At 39.5% G+C, this 22,948-nt stretch overlaps 1 protein-coding gene across 1 annotated transcript in view; it reads right to left on the bottom strand.

The window, feature by feature from the left end:
• Window positions 1-18,522, bottom strand: part of DNAH8 (dynein axonemal heavy chain 8) — a 406,776-nt gene extending 388,254 nt beyond the window's left edge. The window contains exons 1-3 of the mRNA XM_069073664.1: window positions 18,487-18,522; window positions 16,765-17,292; window positions 16,514-16,648 (exon numbers count right to left, since the gene is read on the bottom strand). Coding sequence (XP_068929765.1) covers window positions 16,514-16,648; window positions 16,765-17,292; window positions 18,487-18,522 — 699 coding nt within the window. The remainder of the gene's footprint in view (window positions 1-16,513; window positions 16,649-16,764; window positions 17,293-18,486) is intronic.
• Window positions 18,523-22,948: the final 4,426 nt, after the last annotated feature.

The following is a 22,948-nucleotide window of genomic DNA, read 5'->3' as shown; positions in this document are numbered from 1 at the left end:
TATATATATATATATATATATATATATATATATATATATATATATATGTCTATATATGAGGGTATATAGGCATATGAATACATATGTGAATGTGTGTATATAGGTTTATAGGTATACACAGATAGAGGGCACAGGACCAATTTAACAGGAAGGAATGATACTTAAAAGGTGAAATTAAGAGGTGAGAGGATTATAATGAGAGGAGATGGGGAGAGACAGATTGGGGTAAACTATCTCATACAGAAGAGGCAAGGGAAAATGGTTACAATGGAGGGGAAGAATAGCAAGGAAAAAGGGAATGGGTCAACCTTATTCCCATTGAATTTGGCTTGAGGAGGGAATGAAATAGACACTAAATAGGGTATCTCATCCTCCAGGAGAATAGGGGGGGAAGGAGATGAGAGGGGGGATGATAGAAAGGAGGGTAGGCTCGGGGGGAGAGAGATTGGAAGCACTCACTTTTGAAAATAGACGGGATCAAAGTGGAGAGTAGAGTGGGTGAGGGGTGGGATGGGAGGGACGGAAGTGTAGTCAGTCTTTTACAATGTATCTACTATGTTATTGTTTTGCATTAGCCACACATGTGCAACTGTACTAAACTGTGTATCTTCCCAGTAGGGGTGGGTGACAGGGAAGGAGGGTAATGAATCTGAAATTGAAAGTTTTGAAATCAGATATTCAAATATGTGTATATATATGTATATATGTGTGTGTGTGTATACTATTATTAATACCATCTTACATGTAATTGGGAAATGGGATGTGCAGGCACTGAGGCATAGAGATCCACTGGAAAAGTGGAAAGGGGTATGGGGGAAAATGTGGGAGAGAGCAGATTGGAGGAGGGGATATCGTGTGGGACTGCTATTTTGGGGCGGTGGGTGGGGGAGAAACGGGGAGAAAATTTGTAACTCAAAATCTGGCAGAAATGGATGATGTAAATCAGAAGTTAATAAAGCATTTAAAAAAATAAAAAAAAAGAATGCTTGAAAGTCCTCTATTCCACTGATTGATCATATTTTCACCTGAAACATGATACTCAGTTTTGCTGGGTTGGTGATTTTTGGTTTTAATCCCAGCTCCTTTGCCCTCTGGAACATCATATTCCAAGCCCTTCAATCCCTCAGTGTAGAAGCTGCCAGATCCTGAGTTATCCTGATTATGTTTCCACAATATTCAAATTGTTTCTTCCTAGCTGCTTGTAATATTCTCTCCTTGATATGGGAATTTTGGAACCTGGCTATAAAATTAATAGGAGTTTTCTTTTTGGGATCTTTTTCAGGAGTTAATTGGTGGATTCTTTCATCCTCTATTTTGCCCTCTGGTTCTAAAATATCAGGGAAGTTTTCCTTGAGAATTTCTTGGAGGATGATTTCTAGGTTCTTTCTTTGATCATGGCTTTCAGGTAGTTCAATAATTTTTAAATTATCTCTCCTGGATCTATTTTCCATGTCAGTGGTTTTTCCAATGAGATATTTCACATTGCCTTCTATTCTTTCATTTGTTTGGATCTGTTTAACAGCATCTTAATTCCTCATAAAGTTATTAGCTTCCATTTGCTCCAATATAATTCTGAAGGAATGATTCTCCTCAGTAAGCTTTTGAGATTCTTTTTCCATCTGGAAAATTCAGCTTTTTAACGCATTTTTCTCCTCATTGCCTTTTTGAGCCTCTTTTGCCATTTGAGTTAGTCTATTTTTTTTAAGCAATCGGGGTTAAGTAGTTTGCTCAAGGTTACATGGCCAGTTATTTCTGGGTGTGGTGCTGAGTATCTGAGCCCGGGATTTGATCTCCAGGTCATCCCGACACTGGAGCTGGTGCTCTTACTCGCTAAGCCACTTGGCCTCCCCTAATCAATTGGGGTTAAGTAACTTGCTCAAGGTTACACGGCCAGGTGTTTCTGGGTGGGTGCCAAGCGTCTGAGCCTGGGATTCGATCTCCAGGTCATCCCAACACTGGAGCCGGTGCTCTCACTGTCTGTGCTACCTGGCCACCCCTAGTCTATTTTTTAAGGTATTATTTTCCTCAGTCAGGCTATTGACTATCATTTTGTAATTTTCTTGAATCATTCTCATTTCTCTTCCCAATTTTTCCTCCACTTCTCTCATCTGCTTCTTAAGGTCCTCTATGGCCTGTAACCAGCTCGTATGTTCCTTTGAAGCTTTTGGTACAGGAGTTCTGACTTCACTGTCTTCTTTCTGTTCCATGCTTTGATCCTTTTTGTCCCCAAAATAGGAGTCTAATGTTGGATTCTTCTGTTTGCTTTGCTTCCTTTGCCTGGTCATATTGCCACTCAATAACTTGACTTTTGGGCTTTTTTTGCCACAGTAGGACTCTTCTATCAGACAGGGGAGCTTCGTACCAAACACTGGGGTTTTCTCAGCTGCCAGAGGTATTAGTTGGGTACCCTCTCTGAAGCCTCCACACACTCTGGCAATCTAGTCACACACCCCAGGACCTCCACCCTAGACCAATGTGATAGTAATGGCAATTAAAGATTCCCCTGTATTGGCTTGGTTTTCAAACTGATTGTGTTAAAACCCAGAGCTTGTTAATCCCACCTGTGGGATGGACTTTTTGATGTGAAAAGAAAGTCCTGAACTGGGAGGAGATGGTGACGTAGATTTGGAGAGATAAGAGAGAGGCGGAAGATCTTTTTGGAAGCAGCACCTCGTGGAGAGAGAGAGAGACTAAGAGAATTGCTGGTGGCCGCTTTGAATTGCCCTGGACTTTTGAGACCTGCCCCCTGAGCTGCCAAGGACTGAGGAGACATGGATGTTTTGCTGGTACTTTGTCTGTCTGTTTTGATGTTGTTTTGCCAGATTTGTCCACTGGTGAAAGACATTCCTTTTGTTGAAGAAGTCCTGGAACCTGGCTGTTCGCTAAGAAGCCCTGAGACTGTCCTGCAGACAGAGAGTGAATACTGTCCACTGGTGAGGGACAGTGCTGTTGTTGCAGGGGTCTGGAGACTGTCCGGCAGACAGAATGAATACTGTCCACTGGTGAAGGACAGTGCTGTTGTTGCAGGGGTCTGGGAGCCTTTCTGTTGGTTCAGAAGTCCTGAAGAAGGATTTTCTTGTTGTATGTTTACAGAAGTCCTGGGAGAGGGCTTTGCTAATGTGTTCAGGGGTTCTAGGACTGTTCTACAGACAGAGGATAAATTCATGAAGGGACTGGCAATGTATCTTATGGCCTTGCTAAGCCTTGTCTCCCCAGGAACTAAGATTGCTGAGAACTTGCCTCGTGTCAAGATGAAGAAAAGACCTCCATTTGGGTATTAAGTGCTGTGTTTAAACTTGATGTAACTCTGGGGTAGATTCAATTGTGATCCAGGGGTGGGGAACTTTTGACCTTATTGTGCTCTGTGATTGACAAATGAAGGTACTTTACCTATGTTTGGAAACTAATCTCCATTTGAGAAGAGGGGTTTTGTGGTGGACTTAATTAAGGTATAGCCTAGGGGTGGAGTAGTATTTAGAACAGGGACTTTGCAATTGATTGAATGATTGGAAGATCCTGGGGTGGGGTAGTACTTGGAGATTATTTAATCACACTTAGTAAATGCTGTATTTGGAATGATGTCATGTTTTGATCTTCTCTGTTCTTGGTTTGTCACTGAATAAAATAGAGAGCACCTATGCTGGTATTTTGAACCTGGGAAGTTGCCTTTGCTTGGCATTACATTACATACCACAATCCAGATCCAAGCAGGTTAAAGCAAGAGAGATTACCCCTCAGACTAGTCACTTGGTCCCCCTACACTCTGCAGGCCAGGAGCTGAAGCTGCCATGTGGCAGTAGCTTCGCCACAGCTCTCAGAGGCTTCTCGCCCCAGGAGCATAAGCCAATGCACTCCCAACTACTGGGTCCCAAAGTCCACACTGCACTGCCCTCTCACTTTGTCCTTAGAATCTATGTGTTGATAATTCTGGAATGCCACAGATGCTGGTGATCTGGAGTCCCTCCAGCTGGCGGCTGGTCAGGCCCACCCTGGGGCTAGGCGTGGAGCTGGGTTTGGCTCCCAGAACACTGCGCTAGCCACTTGCTGCCAGCCTGCTGAGCTGTCCTCAGTGGGAGGTTATCTTCTCTGTGTCATTTTGTGGGTTCTGTAGCTCCAAAGTTTGTTCAGAGTCCCCTTTTACATGGATTGGAGGTGGCGAGAGCCAGAGCTTCACGGAGGTTGTGTTTCTACTCCACCATCTTGCCCAGAAATGTGACACATGATTTAAATCACAGGGGATATGTACTTGTGACATTTTTTGGTGTTAGGAGTACCCAGGTTAGAAAATTTCCTCTGCCAATACAGATCAAGACATTCCCTCTTGAGAGAGTTGCCTGGGGACTGAAGAGGTTAGGTAACTTGCCAAAGTCAAACTGCCAGTATGTGTCAGAGCTGGGACTTGAATTCAGATATTCTTGGCTTTGAAGGTGGCTTTCCATTCACTATACCATGCTGCTTTTCATTTGAACAATAATAAAGTCAGAGCCATATTTTAAAAGCCATTCTTAAGGTATTGTTATACTTAGAGGTGGAACGGAGCTTAGGAAAAACATTGTCCCACAAACTTTGTTTTTTAAAACAAATAGGGAAAATGAAGTGCAGAGAAATTAAGCCATTTTCCCAAAATCACGAAGATTTTGAATTCAAATCCACATCCCTCTGTAGTATCATTTTTCAGTCACTTTCACATAATTATTTATAAGTTAATTAAATAATTTGATAGGCTATATTAAATGACCATGATAACAATTACTCACATCAAATTCATGAAATAGGAATTACCCCATATGCCTTTTCCCAAATGCATTAGTTCCAAATATCCCTTCCTACCCTACATAGAATGCCTATCTCTATCTGTTGACTACTTCAGCTACGTGACCCTAGTCCAACAAAGCCACTGTTCTTTGAAGGTTGACAGACAACAGTTTGGTTCCAGCTAACTTTTCATGGCCTGCCCTTCCATCTCTTATGTGGCCCCCAACAGACTTATTTAGAAAAGAGCCACTGCCTCTCAACAAAACTATTCTCATTCATCCCTGACAAGCTGCTAATGCAGTTAATAATTCATAACCTGTTGTGTGTCATAGACCCCTTTGGCAGTCTGGTGAAGTCAATGCAATCCTTCTCAGAATCATGCTTTTTAACACATAAAATAAAGTACACAATTGCAAAGGAAATAAATTAATACAAAATTTATGAAAATATTAAAAGTTCCAAGTTCATAGGCCTTCAAAACCCTGTCCTAAAACATTTTAACATCACTGTCTCCTGATTCTAAATGCCCCCTACTTTTTTTTCCTTCAATTTTATTTTGTTAAATTTGTTTATCTACTTTTAGTTTACAATATTCAGTTCCATAATCCCTTGAGTTCCAAATTTTCTTCCCCTCTCTCTCCTCCCCCCTCCCCACTCCTGGCAGCATGCAATCCAATATAGGCTCTATAACTACCATTGCATTAAGTATTAGTCAGGTTGTAAAGAATTATAACCTATGAAGTGAACAAGAAAGAAAGAATGAAACAAAACTAAACACAAAAGACAGAGCAAGTAGTTTGCTTCAATCTGCATTTGAACTCCATAGTTCTTTTCTCTGGATGTGAATATCCTTTCCATCATGACTCTTTTGGAGTTGTCTTATAGCTTTGCATTGCAGAGAGGAGCCCAGTCTATCAAAGTTAGTCATCACATATATGATGTGTCTGTAATTGTTTACAAAGTTCTCCTAGATCTGCTCTTCTCACTCAGCATCAGTTTATATATGTTTCTCCAGGTTATTATGAAGTCCGCCTGCTCCTCATTTCTTATAGCACAATAGTATTCCATGACATTCATATGCCACAACTTGTTTAGCCATTCCCCAATTGATGGGCATCCCCTTGATTTCCAATTCTTTGCCACCACAAAAAGAGCTGCTATAAATATGTTTGTGTAAACAGGTCTTCCTCCCACTTGTGTGATTTCTTTAGCATACAGCCCCAGAATTGGTATTGTTGAATCAAAGTGTATGCATTTTTTTACAGCCCTTTGGGCATAGTTCCAAATTACTCTCCAGAATGGTTGGATCAGTTCACAACTCCACCAACAATGCATTAGTGTTCCAATTTGTCCACATCCTCTCCAGCATTTATTATTTTTGTTTTCTCATCTTAGCCAATCTGACTGATGAGGTGTGGTACCTCAGAGTTGTTTTGATTTGCATTTCTCTAATCAGTAGTGATTTAGGGCATTTTTTCATAAGTTTATAGATATCTTTAATTTTTTCCTCTGAAAACTACTTGTTCATATCCTTTGACCATTTATCAATTGGTCTTATTATTTATCAATTATTCTTATAATTTGACTCAATTCTCTGTATATTTTAGAAATGAGGACTTTATCAGAGACACTGGCTGTAAAAATTCTTTCCCAATTTTCCACTTCCTTCCTAATCTTGGTTACATGAACTTTATTTGTACAAAAACTTTTGAGTTTAAGGTAATCAAAATTATCCATTTTGTATTTCATAATGCTCTGTATCTCTTCTTTGGTAATAAATTCCTCCCTTCTCCATAAATCTGACAGGCAAACTATTCCTTGCTCTCCCAGATTGCTTACAGTCTCAGCCTTTATATCTAGATCATGCATCCATTTAGATTTTGTTTTGGTATACGGTGTAGCATATTGGTCTGTGCCCAGTTTCTGCCATACTATTTTCCAGTTTTACCAGCAGTTTTTGTCAAATAGTGAAATCTTATCCTAGAAGCTAGGGCCTTTGGGTTTGTCAAACAGTAGATTACTATTGTCATTGACTGCTGTGTCTTGTTTACCTAATCTATTCCACTGATCCACAACTCTATTCCTCAGCCAGTACCAAGTAGTTTTGATGACTGTTGCTTTATAATACAGTTTAAAATCTGGTAGGATAGGCCACTATAATGATAATAGGATTTGAAAATCTTCCATGTCCCTTGTATTAGAAAGCTAACAGGTACTTAGCACTCAGCTTCAAGTTCATAATTGTGTCAAGTATTAAGACCCAGAACTTGTGAATCCCACAGTGGGATGGACTTGCTGATGGAACAGGAAGGAGTGGGGCAGGGAGGAACTAATGCCATATATAAGGAGAAGCCCAGGCTGGAAAGAAGAGAGATTTGGAGAACAGAACTTATGGAGGCAGAAAAACTTCTGAGAGCCAGCCAGAACTTCTGCTGAGAACTGCTAGAAGCCAGAACTCCTGGGAACATGCAGCATGGAGGCTGAGCAGCTACTGTCAGTGAGGAGAGGAGGATCTTTGCTTGAGGGAGCCTGTTTTGTTTTGAAGGCTTGGGAATGTGGGTGTTTGCTGCATTGACTATGTGTACCAACTTCATAATTACTGTAATGACTTTGACCTTCTGGTTTTGGGATTCAATTTTCTGGTATTTGAATAAAGACTTTGACTCTGTCCTCCACATGGAGAGCCTGTTAAATTTTGTGATTCACAACTGTACCAGCATATTCATAACCACTGTAGGCATTGTGAATATTGCATTAGTGTTACAGCCACCTTCCCTAGGATTTCTTTTCATTAGTTCCCTTGATATTTTGGACCTTTTGTTCTTCCAGATGAATTTTGTTACTATTTTTTCTAATTCTATAAAATAATTTTCTAGTAGATTTATTGGTATGGCATTAAGTGGGTAAATTAATTTAGGTAAAATTGTCATTTCTATTATATTAGGTCAACATAGCCACGAGCAACTGAAGTTTTTCCAATTATTTGGATCTGACTCTATTTGTGTGAAAAGTGTTTCATATTTTATTCATAAAGTTCCTGGGTTTGTTTTGGCAGGTAGATTCCCAAATACTTTATAGTGTCTACAGTAATTTTAAATGGAATTTCTCTATTTCTTGCTGTTGGACTTCGTTAGAAATGTATAGGAATGCCGAGGATTTATGTGGATTTATTTTATACCCTGCAACTATGCTAAATTTATTTATTATCTCCAGTAGTTTTTTGATTCTCTAGGATTCTCTTAAGTATATCATCATGTCACCTGCAAAGAGTGATAACTTAGTCTCTTCTTTGCCTAATTCCTTCGATTTCTTCTTCTTCTCTTATTGCTACAGCTAAGATTTCTAGTACCAAATGGAATAAGAGAGGTGATAGTGGACATCCTTTTTTCACCCCTGATCTTACTGGAAATGCTTCTAGCTTATCCCCATTACATATAATACTTGCTGATGATTTTAGATATATGCTACTTATTATTTTAAGGAAGACTCCATTTATTCCTATACTGCCTAGTGTTCTTAATAGGAATGGGTGTTGTATTTTGTCAAAGGTTTTTTCTGCATCTATTGAGATAACCATATGATTTGTATTAGTTTTGTTGTTGCTATGGCCAATTATACTAATAGTTTTCCTAATATTGAACCATCCTCGCATTCCTGGAATAAATCCTACCTGATAAAAATGTAATATTCTCATGATAAGTTGCTGTAATCTTTTTGCTAATATTTTATTTAAAATTTTTGCGTCTATATTCATGAGGCAAATTGGTCTATAATTTTGTTTCTCTGTTTTGGCTCTTCCCAATTTAGCTATCAGTACCACATTTGTGTCATAAAAAGAATTTGGTAGAATTCCTTCTTCTCCATTTTCCCAAATAGTTTATCAAGTATTGGAATCAAATGTTCTTTAAATGTTTGATAGAATTCACTTGTAAATCCTTCTGGCCCTGGAGAGTTTTTCCTAGGGAATTCATTGATGGCTTGTTCAATTTCTTTTTCTGAGATGGGGTTATTTAAATATTTTACTTCCTCTTCAGTTAATCTGGGCAATTTATATTTTTGTAAATATTCATCCATATTCACTAGATTATGCCCAAATTTATGGGCATATAATTGGGCAAAATAAATCCTAGTTATTGTTTTAATTTCCTCTTCATTGGAAGTTAATTCACCCTTTTCATTTTTGATACTGGAAATTTGATTTTCTTCTTTTTTTATCAAATTGACTAAAGGTCTATCAATTTTATTGTTTTTTTTTTTCATAAAAACCAGCTCTTAGTTTTATTAGTTCAATACCTTTCTTAATTTCAATTTTATTAATCTCTCCTTTGGTTTTCAATATTTCTAATTCAGTATTTAATTGGGTGTTTGCAATTTGTTCTTTTTCTAGCTTTTTCAGTTGCATGCCCAATTTATTGATCTCCATTTTCTCTATTTTATTCATGTATGCATGTAGAGATATAAAACTTCCCCTAAGAATTGCTTTCACTGAATCCCACAAGTTTTGGTATATTGTCTCATTATTATCATTCTCTTGAATGAAATTACTGATTGTTTCTATGATTTCTTGTTTGACCCACTCATTCTTTAGGATTAAATTATTTAGTTTCCAATTAGTTCTTAGTCTATCTTTCCATGTCCCTTTCCTATATATAATTTTTATTGCATCATGATATGAAAGGATGTATTTAGTATTTCTGCCTTTTTGTACTGGATTGTAAGGTTTTTATGCCCTAGTACATGGTCTATTTTTGTGTATGTGCCATATACCACTGAGAAGAAGGTATATTCCTTCTTATCCCATTCAATTTTCCCCAGAGGTCTATCATATCTACCTTCTCTAACAATCTATTTACCTCCTTAACTTCTTTCTTGTTCATTTTGAGGTTAGATTTATCAAGTTCGGAGAGGGAGAGACTGAGGTCCCCCACTAGTATAGTGCTGCTATCTACTTCTTTCTCTAACTCCCTTAACTTCTCCTCTAGGAATCTGGATGCTATACCACTTGATGCATATATGTTTAGTAATGATATTGCTTCATTGTCAATGGTGCCTTTTAGCAAGATATAGTTTCCTTCCTTATCTCTTTTAATTAGATCTATTTTTGCTTTTGCTTTAACTGAGACAAGGATTGCTACCCCTGCTTTTTTTTTTTTACTTTAGCTGAAGTATATATTCTATTCCAGTCTTTTACCTTTACCCTATGTGTATTCCCTTGTTTCAAATGTGTTTCTTGTAGACAGTATATTTTAGGATTATGTTTTTTAATCCATTCTGCTATACTCCTCTGTTTTATGGGGGAGTTCATCCCATTCACATTCACAGGTATGATTACTCTCTGTGTCTTTCCCTCCGTCCTATTTCCTCCCCTGTTTATGTTTTATTTCTCCCTTCTCCCTTCACTTCCTTGAGTTTTTCTTTTGACTGCTGCTTCCCTCAGTATTCCCTCCCTATCATCCCCTCTCCCTTTTTCTACCTTTTGCCCTTACTAATGCCTCCCTCCCTTCTAACAACCACCCCCTTTCTTTCCCCTTTCCCTTCCTAGTGCCTGTAGGGTGCAGTAAATTTTTATACTTAACAAGGTATGTTATTCCCTCCTTGAATCAAAACCTTTGAGAGTAAGTCTCATACAGTGCTCCTCTCCCTCCCCCTTCTTTCCCTATATTATATTAGGTTTTTAATGTCTTTTCATGTTAGAATCCTATACTTAACTTATTATATTATTCCCTCCTTGAACCAAAAGCAATGGGAGTAAAGCACATAAAATGTTCATCTCCCTCTCTTTTTTCCTTCTATTATGTTTTTATGTCTCTATGTGTGGCATAATTTACCCTTTTCTGCCTCCTTTCTTCTTCTCCCATAATATTTCTTTTGCTCCCTTTAATTTGGGTTTTTTTTGTCATCACTTTGGTTAGTTTTTACCCATACACTCTATCTATGTATAACCCTTTTATATGTCGTGATGATTATACAATTCTCAATACTGACAAGTATCAGCTTCCAATATAGGGATGTAAATAGGTTGCCCTTATTGAATAACAAGTTATGTGAGGGGGGCGGGATGTATGTGTGTGTTTTCCCTGTTTACCTTTTTATGTCTCTCTTTATTCTTGTATTTTGGGATCAAATTTTCCACTGAGCTCTGGCTTTTTCATCAGGAATGTCTGGAAGTCCCTTATTTCAGTGAATGACCATCTCCTTACCTGAAAAATTGTGCTTAGTTTTGCTGGATGGTTGATCCTTGGTTGTAGTCTGAGTTCTTTTGCCTTACAAAATATCATATTCTAATCCCTCTGATCTTTTAATGTAGAAGCTACTAGGTTTTGTGTGATCCTAACTGTTGTTCCATGATATCTGAATTGTTTCTTTCTTGCTGACTGCAGTATTTTCTCCTTGATGTGATAGTTCTGGAATTTGACTATAATAGTTCTTGGAGCTTTCAATTTGGGATCTCTTTCAGAAGGTACCCAGTGGATTCTTTCTATAACTATTTTACCCTCTGGTTCTAGGTCCTCCGGGCAATTTTCCTTGATGAGTTCTTGGAAGATGTTGTCCAGGCTCTTTTATTCATCATGGCTTTCCAGCAGATTGATAATTCTTAAATTATCTCTCCTGGATCTGTTCTTCAGGTCAGTTGTTTTTCCAATGAGATATTTTACATTTTCTTCTAATTTTTCATTCTTTAGGTTTTGTTTGACTGATTCTTGATGCCTCACAGAGTCATGAGCTTCAAATTGACTGATTTTAATTTTTAGCTAATTATTTTCCTCAATTAATGTTTGAAGCTCCTTTTCCATATGTTCAGATTTGGGTTTTTGGGAGTTCCTTTCTCCAGGTAGATTTTGGACCTCTTTTCCAATTTCACAAATTTTGCTTTTTAAGAAACCGTTTTCAGGGCAGCCAGGTAGCACAGCAAGTAAGAGCACCAGCCCCAGTGTCGGGATGACCTGGGGGATCGAATCTGGGCTCAGACACTTAGCATCCACCCAGAACACCTGGCCATGTAACATTGAGCAAGTTACTTAACCCCAATTGCTTAGGGGCGGCAAGGTGGCTCAGTGAGTAAGAGCACCGGCCCCAGCGTTGGGATGACCTGGGAGATCAAATCCAGGCTCAGATACTCAGCACCACACCCAGAAAAATAACTGGCCATGTAACCTTGAGCAAGTTACTTAACCCCAATTGCTTTAAAAAGAAAAAAGAAACTTTTCTTCAGCAAAACTTTTTTCTATTTTGGCAAGTGTAATTTTAAAATAATCAGCCAGTTTATCTTCTACCTCAGTAATTTTACTTTTAAAATCCTTTCTGAGCTCTTCCAAGAGTGCTTTCTGGGACTGAGATCAGTTCATATTTCCTTCTGAGGTTTCAGAGTTGGGTAGAGAGCCAATGCTGACCTCTTGTGAATTTGGTTCTTCTCGCTCACTATAAAAGGATTCAATCATTTTCCTTCTTGGAAATGCTTCTTTCCCATTGTGACTGTCTATTTCCTGGCCTTTAAAGTAGATTTCTGCTTCTGAGGTATAGAGGGCTCTGACCCATGCTTCTTATGCTAGGAGCTAGAGGGTCTGGTTATTGCCTTTGTGTGCTGTGTCCTCTGGCTGTCTAGACTGAGGTCAAGGCCAGGGCTTTCTGAGTTGCTTCAAGGTTACTCTGAAGCTCACAGTGTAAGGTGTGGGGGAGGGGTGATCTGACTGCTACAGGATTCTACCTCCGAGCCCCCCAGGCTGAAACTCAGGCAGGCTCAGCTGCTGGTGGCCTGTGATGCCAGTGTCTGCCAGTTCCCCTGGTTATGTGAAGGTTCCCCTGGGGTTCTACTTCTAGCACTTTCTGGATCCACCCCCCCCGGGGTTCAGGATCTCCTGCCAGTCAGCTGAGATGGGGCTTGTTGTGACAACTCTTGTCATGCACCTTAGTCTCAGCACAGGCACACCCATGCTCTTCCTCTAGGACTCCCAAGCCTGTGTAGGGTTGGCTATTTCAAGATCTTACCCTAAAGCAATATTCTCTGGGTTTTCAGGGTCTTAGGGAGAGAGTAGAGCAGCTACTGTTAACTCTGTCATCTTGGCTCCCAGGAGCTCAGATAGTTGATTTTTAAACATCCAGGCTGTGGTTGGTACCCCCAGAAATAGCTGCTGCTGATGCAGGCCCTTCACTTTCTCTTACCCACCTCCAACAAATCCCCCTTCCTGTGGTGAGAGATCTGGGAATTGCCCCTGGAATAGCTGAGTCAGCTCACCTGGGCTCACTCTGGCTCCACTCTGGTCAGGTCTCAAGTCTGCACTGGTGCAGCCCCCACTCCATGCTTCCCCTGCCTAGTCTCACATGTGCACCTTCCTGGACTGAAAATCTGCCACGTTCTGTCTCCCAATGGATTCTGCCACTCTAAAATCCATTCAGATTCACTTTTTAGAGGTTACTGAAGGAATTCACAGAGGAGTTCAGGTTAGTTCCTGCTTTCACTCCATCATCTTGGTTCTGCCCCTGCCCCCTCCTATTTTCCAAGGCAAGAAAACTCTCTGGTACCAAAAGGGTAGAATGAGGAATACCCTGGAGCCCTCCCAAATTCCCCTCCAAACAACTTGAAAACTACCTCAGAATTGATTTATGAGCAGTAAAGCAACTTGCCAGAACAGCAGGAAAATATCTTATTAGGGTGAGATGGAAGGAGGCCCAAGAGTCACGTATCAGGGGGCCTGCAACAAGGCTCCAAGCCCTGAGGCATTATACCCATGAGGCCCCACACCCTATCCCTTCCCCAACCCTGTATAAGCCAGCATGCCTAATGCCAGTGGGCAGTCCATGGGGTCCCCATACCAGCAGATGCATCCCTACCACAGGCCACTAGTAATACCTCACCCCCATTGCTGACCAGTAGGTTGACCATTGCTGAGACCCTGACTCTAGGGTCAGTCAAAAGCAAGATCTTGCTCCCAGGCCTGGCCAGCAGGATGTCCTTCCCCCCTTCCAGTACAAGTCAGCAATGGGCCCTGAGGCCTACTGAAAGCCAGCAGCAAGGCCCCAAGCCCTGGCACAAGAAGCTTGGGACAGGAAAGGAGCAGAGCCTAATTCTCACACAAAAATACCAAGTGACAAAACAGGCAGAAAAAAAATGAGCAAAAAGCAAAAAATAGAACTTGACTATAAAATGTTACTAGGCTGACAGGGAGAATCAAGACACAAACTTAGAAGAGGATAACAGTGTCAAAATGGCTACATGTAAAGCCTCAAAGAAAAACGTAATTAGGCACCAAAAGAACTCCTGGAAGAGCTTAAAAAGGATTTTTAAAAAGAAAAATTGGGAAAAGAAGTGAGCATAATGCAGGAGAATCATGAAAAAAAAAGCCAGCAGCTCAATAAAAGAAATGCAAAAAATGGGGGAGAGTGGGGCGGCCAGGTAGCACAGTGAGTAAGAGCACCGGCTCCAGTGTCAGGATGACCTGGGGATCAAATCCGGGCTCAGACACTTAGCACCCACCCAGAAACACCTGGCCGTGTAACCTTGAGCAAGTTACTTAACCCCAATTGCTTTAAAAAAATGGGGGAGAAAGACACACAAAAATTCATTGAAGAAAAGAACTCCTAAAAAGCAGAACTGGCCAAGTGGAAAAAGAAATACAAAAGCTCACAGAAGAAAACAATTCTTTAAAAACAGAAATTTGACAAATGGAAGCTGATGACTTTATGAGACACCAAAAAAGAAGAAAACAAAATTAAAAGAATAAAAACAAAAGAAAATGTGAAATTTCTTACTGGAAAAACAACTGACCTGGAAAGTAAATCTAAGAGATATTTTAAGAATTATTGGACTACCTAAAAGACATAATTAAAAAAAAAAAGCCTAGACAATATTTCTCAAGAAATCACCCTAATATCCTAGAACCAGAGGAAAAAATAGAAATTGAAATAATCAACTGATCACCACCTGAAACTCCAAGAAATATTATTTACATACAAAATCTTTTCCATCTTTCTTCTGTTTACTGTTCTATTTTTTACCTCAAGTGCCCTTGGGATGACTTTTCCTAGTTAAACATCTTGCCAATCTTTCAACCTTCTGATGATGTAACAAATGAGTTCCTATTCTGACATTGCATTTGTTATATACCTCTGTGCATTTGGTAAATAAGCCAGAAGTTTGCTGACTGAGCTATTTTCTGGGCTCTTTTAGTCACCTTGTGGCAACTGACTTACTTAATTTACTGCTTTATTGGTTAAACGTCCATATAAAATTATTATATAATTGATGTGATGTCATTTCTGTAGGTCTACTTCCAATTTTTGAAGGGCCATTACTTGTTTAAATAGTTTAGTTACTTCTACTGTATACCATATCTTTTCCTCATGATTCCTTCTTTATGCTCTTTACTAATTTTGATTTTACCTGTAACAAGGTGATGTTCTGAATTTAAAGTCATCTGATTCAAGGACAATTTCTACCCAAATAACAAATCCTTTCCTGTCTATTAAAATATAATCTTTCACTTTTATGGACATTACTTTATATTCCCTATATTTAGTGCCTATCAGTTCTTTTCTTGAAGAAAATATTCATGATATAAAAGCTGAATGAAAAGGCAGAGCACAGAATTTCAAAGTGGCAAACTGATGACTCCCAAATGGAAGAGCATCTACATCATAACCTTAGATGAAAGTTCTTAACCTTTTGTGTGTCAATTTGGCAAAGCCTATGGACAAATTCTCAAAATAGTGTCTTTAAATGCAAAAAATACATAGCATCACAAAGGAAAGAAATCATATTCAAATAGTTATCAAAATATTGAAAGAAAAAAGTTCACAGATCCCAGGTTAAGAATTCCTTGCTCTAGATAATATTAGCTTTGAGTGACAAACCTAAAATTCACTTCATAACTCAACCAATTTATAACTGGACTTGAATATCTGTATTTATGTGTAGGATCATATCCAAATCTGTAAAATAACACATCCTATCATGATGGGATAATAATATAATATCTTAACATATAAGCTTGAATATTTGTCTAATACGGTCTATAAGACAAAAGTGTGGGTCTTTACAAAGCTTGGAATTTTGACAAATTAAGTCAAATTTGAAGACTACACGGGCATGTATTGAATGTCATTTTTTTTAATGCACCTGACATAGGTCATATCAACTACTTGCTGTTATTTCTGGTGATGAGTCCTCTTCCAGCTCCAGTCACAAACCCAGGATTTAGGATCAGGATTCAATAAAAATTCTAAGCTCTTGGCTTACTGTTTCTACACCAACTAAAAGGTTTCTTTATTGCTCTAGGAGCCTAGAAAACAGCCATAGGGACTTCTTGTGGCCAAGTTTGTGTGTTCTATTAATGTTCTCAGTCTGTTTATAGTCAGGGTCACGGTGAAATTAACTATTCCCTAGCTGTTCATTCTGTGCTGTTCATTTTTTTCCTTTCACAGACATTTGTGTATGGTTAAATTTCTCCCTTCTGAATATAATTTCCTTGGGTTTTTTTTTTTTACCACTTTTCTAACTTGCAAGGTAGTTTTGTTTTTAATTCTATCCTAATGTAATTTAGGAGTTAACCAATTTTCCCTTTCTCTGTGTCCACAATAGTGAACCTAACATGAAAAGAATCTTTAGCTATCCTATAATAATCCAAAAATAGGCCTTCTAGGGTCATTGACAGCCCCTGTCCCAAACTATTTTCTTCTTCATAACGGCTCTCAGTTTTCCAGCTAAATATTAACAAATATGACCAAAAGGAATCATGGCTACAGAAGAATTTCTTAAACTTACTGTTGGGCAGTCCAAGATCATGTCTTCAATTGTTGTTATGTCTAGACTAAGCTTCTCTGAGAGGACCTCGAATATGTGTTTGTACGTCGAATTGATCTTCATCTTCCGGCCCTCCCTCGCGTCCTTGTATCTGGCCTAAAGCGGGAGAAGAGAGAGGAGCCGTCAGTCGGTCTGCCAGCCCCCCCCCCTCAGTCAGTCAGTCCGTCGGTCCTCGGGCCGCGTGCAATCCCCGCCTGCGGCTGGGTGCGGACCTGCTTCTCTTTCATGGTCTCCTGGAGGGCCTGGATGCAGCTCATACTCCGATGGAACTTGGATGCTCTGCGGGATTGCGAGACGAAGCCTTCCAAAGAAGTCACAGTTCGGTTGGAGGGTCGCGTCCGAGGGCGGTTTGGATCCCGGACGTCGTCCTCGGGAAGCACCATGGGCTCTTCAACAGCCGGGGCAGCTGGGACGGCCGCCGCAGCAGCACCCTCTCCCTTTCCCTCTCCTTCTCCCTCTTCCTCTCCCATGCCCTCTCCCTCTCCCTTCCCCTCTCCCTCTGGCACTGTGCCCTCTCCTTCCGCAGGAGGCGCTTCCCCCTCGGTGGGGGCGCCACCTTCCTCGGGAGGGGCCCCTTCCGGAGGGGCAGCGGGAGGTGGGGGAGAGGCAGACTCTCCCGGAGGGGAACCTTCATCAGGAGGAGGGGGCGCAGCGCCCTCTTCTGGAGGAGGAGGAGGGGGAGGGGGAGGAGGAGGGGGAGGGGGGGGGGGGGGGGGGTGGAGGAGAGGAGGCGCCCTCTTCTGGTGGAGGAGCAGGGGCCTCGCCCTCTTCTGTTGGAGGTTGGTCAGTGCCCTCTTCTGTACTCATTTTTGTTCTTCCTTTTTCTTCTAATGGACACTTTCAGCCTCAAAACCTGCGCTTTTAAAATAGTTAATTTTTTAAAATTTTGAACATGTTTAATAACGTATCTTCCAGCTTCACTGGTTGCTGTGCAAAGACTATTTACTAGCACCCTAAGAAAACTGCTTAACCACTACCCAGATACTGATGGCAATGTAGGCTAAAAACACTGTCATTTCTATACATATTTAAATCAAATAAAGCATCAGCTATTTAAGAAAACCTAATGTACAACAATACCTTCCTTATTCAGAATTCAGGTACTTTGCCTTTGTAGAAGTAAAGAACCAAGTAGTAAGCAAAAAACAAAATTTCTTAGCTAGCATTAATAAAAATAATAGCTAGTATTTCTATAATGCTTATAAGTGCCATGTCTTATGCCAAGAGTTTTACAAATATTATATTATTTGGTCCTCACAACAATTGTGAGAGGTGGATGCTATTATTATCTCTATTTTATACATGAGAAAATTCTTTCAACTAGAGGTTGTCAACGGGTGATCAGTCACAACTTTAAGTGATTTGCCCAAGATCACTCAGCTAAGAAAGTGTCCAAGGCCAGACTTGAACTCAGGTCTGACTCCAGGTCCAGCAGTGCTCTCTATCCACTTCTACCACTTAGCTGCCTCGGATGTCAAAATCTATTTATTAATGTGCATGCATTTTATTCTCTTTATTGTGTTTTTTTCAATTAACAAAATTGTTTTTTTTCCCCTCTCCTCCCATCCCCCACTGGAGAAAAGAAAAGAAAAAGGAAATTCTTGAAACAAATATGTACATCAAGCAAAAACAAATTTCCACATTGGTCATGTCCAAAAATATGTTTCATTCTGCACCTAGAGTCTGGCACCTCTATGTCAGGAGACTGGTAGTATACTTCATCATTGGTCCAAAAGAATTGTGATTGGGGAGGGCAGAGCCAAGATGGTGAAGAAAAACAGGAACTCTGCTGAGCTTCGGCTCCAAACACCTCCAACACCCGTAAAATATGACTCTAAAGAAATTTTAGAGCTACAGAACCCACAAAGTGGCAGAAGGAAAAATATCTCCCACTGAAGGCAGCCTGGCAAGCTGAAAGGAAGGGTCTATCTCACAGGGCTGGGAGCCAAGTGCAGTCCCACATGAGCCATGGTTCCCACCCAGGGCAGCCCTGACCAGCAGCACAGAATGGCCAGAGCCAACTTCAGGAGAGTAAATCACCAGCAGCAGTGGTAGTTTCCAGACTTCTCAACCCATAAATCCCAAAGAAAAAAATAAAAGATCAGTGGGGAACTCTGTTGGAACCAGGTGATGAAAGTGCAGTACAGCCCCTGCCCCTAGGGCAAGAGGTGGCAGAGGTTCTCTAGCTGCAGCTGCATGGCTGCCTCCAGAGCTCCTGGCCTGCAGATAGTAGGGGGACCAAGGAACCATTCAGAGGATAATTGCTCTTGCTTTGACCTGGTTGGATCTGGATCACGGTCTTGGGTGGTGGACCTGGGGTGATCTCTGGCCAGTGTGCCAGAGCTTGGGGTATCTCTAGAGAGGGTATCCTCCTCAGACCCCTGACAACATCTGTGAAAACCCCAGTGATTTGGGACATAGCTCGCTCCACTCTGGAAGCAGAGTTCTATTGTGGCAAAGAGCTCAAAAGTCAAGTAATTGGCTGACAAGATGAGCAAGCAGAAGAAGCACAATTAGACCACAGAATCCTTTTTTGGAGACAAAAAAGATCAAAACATGGAACTAAAAGTGAATGAAGACAAAACTCCGGCATCAGAAGCTTCCAAGAAGGCCATGGAGGAGCTCAAGAAGGATTTTGAAAATCAAGTAAGAGAAGCAGAGGAAAATTTGGGAAGAGAAATGAGAATGATACAACAAAATCATGAAAAGAGAGTCAAAATCCTGCTAAAGGAGACCCCAAAAAAATATTGAAGAAAATAACACCTTAAAAAATAGACTAACTCAAATGGCAAAAGAGTCCCAAAAAGCTAAGGAGGAGAAGAATGCCTTAAAAAGTCGAATTTCCCAGATGGCAAAGGAATTTCAAAAACTCTGTGAAGAGAATAATTCCTTCAAAATTAGATTAGAGCAAATGGAAGCTAATGACTTTATGAGAAATCAAGATACTATAAAATAGATCCAAACAAATGAAAAAATAGAAGGCAAAGTGAAATATCTCATTGGAAAAACCACTGGCCTGGAAAATAGATCCAGGAGAGATAATTTTAAAATTACTGGACTACCTGAAAGCCATGATCACAAAAAGAGCCTAGAAATGATCCTTCAAGAAATTCTCAAGGAAAATTGCATTGATATTTTAGAACCAGAGGGCAAAATAGAAATGGAAATAATTCACTGATGACCTCTTGAAAAAGATCCCAAAAAAGAAAACTTCTAGGGATATCATAGCCAAATTCCAGAGCTCCAAGGTCAAGGAGAAAATATTACAAGCTGTCAGGAAGAAACAATTTGAGTACTATGGGAACACAATCAGGATAACAGAAGATCTAACAGCTTCTACACTAAGGGATCGAAGGGCTTGGAATATGATATTCCAGAAGGCAAAGGAGCTAAGATTAAAACCAAGAATCACCTGCCCAGAAAAACTGAGTATAATGCTTTGGGGGAAAATATGGTCATTCAATAAAATAGAGGACTTTCTAGTATTCTTGATGAAAAAACCAGAGCTGAACAGAAAATTTGACTTTCAAATACAAGAAACAAGAGAAGGTAAACAGGAAAAAGAAATCATAAGGAACTTATTAAAGTTGAATTTTTTACATTCCTAGATGGAAAAACAATAATTGTAACTCATGAGATTTTCCTCAGTATGAGGACAATTCAAGGGAATATATATGTATACAGGATCAGGGGCACAGGATCAGTTGAATAGGAAGGGATGATATCTAAAAAGTAAAATTAAGAGGTGAGAAAAGAATATGAGAGAAGGAGAAAAGGAGAGATAGAATAGGGTAAATTATCTCATACAAAAGAGACAAGAGAAAACTGTTACAATGGAGGGGAAGAGCAGGAAGGTGAAAGGGAATTGGTCAACTTTTACTCTATTGAATTTGGCTTAAGGAGGGAATAACATGCACACTCATTTGGGTATCTTGCACTACAGGAAAGTGGGGGGGAAGGGGAAAAGAGGTGGGATGATGGAGGGGAGGGCAGGTTGGGGAGAGGGTAGTTAGAAACACATATGTTTGAAAAGTGACAGGGTCAAGGTAGAGAATGGAATGGGTGGTGGGCAGGATAGGATGGAGGGAAATGTGGTTAGTCTTTCACAATATAACTACTATGGAAACGTTTTGCATAGCTACACATGTACAACCTATATTGAATTGCTTATCTTCCCAGTGGGGGTGGGTGATGAGAGAAGAAGGGAAAGAATGTGGAAATCAAAGTTTTTAAAACAAATGTTAAAAAAAAATTTTAATTGCTTTTTTGCATGCAAATGGGAAATACCATATGCAGGCACTGGGATATAGAAATCCATCTTTCCCTACTAGAAAAAGGGGGTGTGGAGGTTATAGGAGAAAGCAGATTAGGGGAAGGGGTACTCAGTAGGCTCACTATCTTGGGGTGAGGGGTAGAGGAAAGATGGGGAGAAGATTTGTAACTCAGAATCTTGTGGAAATTAATGTTGAAAACTAAAAATAAATTAAAAAAAAGAGGAGGCAGGGGGAAAAAAACTCATTACAAATATGTGAAGTCATATGAAAAAAAAATCTCTGATTTAGTCATGTCCTCCCTGCCTCCTCCCCCCACCCTGCACCCCAAGAAAAGAAATAAAGTAAAATATGCTTCAATCTTAAAAAAAAAAAAAAAGAATTGTGATTGGTCATTGCACTGATCAGTGTTCTTAAGTCTTTCAAATTTGTTTTTCTTTGCACTATTATTGTTTAAATTGTGTTAGTTCTGCTCACTTCACTCTGTAGCAGTTTATACAACTTTTCCCAGGTTCCTATGAAACCATCCCTTTCATCATTTCTAATGGCATAATATTACAGTCAAATACTGTCATTTGTTCAGTCATTCCTCCAGTTGTTGTGCACCTCTTTCTTTAGCTTCTAGTTCTTTGCAACTACAAAAAGAGAGGCTGTAAATGTTTCTGATATATTTATGGGTCCTTTTCCTCTTTCGCCAGTCTCTTTGAACTATAGGCCCAGTAGTGATGAGTATGAGTAGATTAAAGGGTATGCATAGCTGAGTAACTTTAGGGGCATAACTCCAAATTGCTTTCCAGAACAGCTGGACAGTTCCACCAACAATTCATTAATATGCCTGTTTTCCTGCAGATCCTCCAACAGTGATCTTTCTTTTTTGTCAATTTGGCCCATCTGATAGATGCATGGTTGAGATTCAGAATGTTTTAATTTGTATTTCTCTAATAGTGATTTTTTCATACAATAGCATGGAATTCATCCTTTGAAAACTGCCTGTTCATATCCTTTGACTATCAGTTGGGGAATGGCTCTAGTGAATCATAGATAGATAGACAGACAGACAGACAGACAGACAGACAGACAGACAGACAGACAGATAGATAGATAGATAGATAGATAGATGTAGATATGTATATCTATAAATATATATGCATATATAACAAGATTATCATAAATATTATACATATATGTATATATACCTTGAGAATGACATTTATAAGGATCTTGTTGAAAAGTTGTTTTTTTCCCCAGTTAACCACTGAAGTTTTAATTTTAGCTATATTGGTTTTGTTTACACAAAGAGTTTTTAATGCCATCAAAATTATTTTATCTTTTCTGATACTCTGCCTTTTTGGGTCATAAACTCTTCTCTTATCCACACATCCAAAAGGTAATTTCTTCATTGCTCCTGTAATTTATTTATGCTATGACTGCAAATAGATGGGAAGTGAATGGGTTGTAAGGAAGTAGCAGCAATGAAGTATAATGAAAGGGAGAAGGGCTTTAGGATGATAGTTTTGAGGGGATGTCAGGGTCATGGGAAAGATTTTTAGGACAGGAAGAAATGAGTTGGCAAATTGTGTCCACTGAAGAATCAACAAACATTAAGCACCTATTATGACCCAGGGGCTGTGCTAAGTGCTAAGGATATAAAGACAAACTTAGGAATATTTATAGGATTTAAAAAAAACACAAGGAGAGATGAAGAGATTGAAGACATGCTTTTAGAGAGGGTGGTAGGTATAGTGCAGTAGCTTCAAATTCAAGTGGAAATAGATCCTTACAGTTCATATTGACTTAGAAAATCACAAATTAATATTATCTATGTTATATTGTTTTAAATTTTATTTTGTTAAACTTTGCCAATTACATTTAATGTAGCTAGTTGCACTTGGGTCACACTTGAGGAGAGTCTGATACCTCTGAATTGAGGTCTAAGGTCGGAGGGGGGAGGAGGTTTATAATAGCTTCTGAGGAGAGAGCACCTTTCATTCTTGGTACAGTCAATGAGAAAAGAAGTGTTGTACATTAGTAATAGCCGAGATATAGAAGGAATCACACACAGTATAGATTTGTATATATTAATATAACATGTAACATACATTATATGTGATATATAGATATACTA

This window comes from Petaurus breviceps, unplaced genomic scaffold (genome assembly GCF_028583685.1).
Source record: "Petaurus breviceps papuanus isolate PSGF00001 unplaced genomic scaffold, PetGlider_PUasm1.0 90865, whole genome shotgun sequence".
In the NCBI taxonomy this organism is placed as follows: Eukaryota; Metazoa; Chordata; class Mammalia; order Diprotodontia; family Petauridae; genus Petaurus; species Petaurus breviceps.
This window is presented reverse-complemented; position numbering and strand designations above follow the sequence as displayed.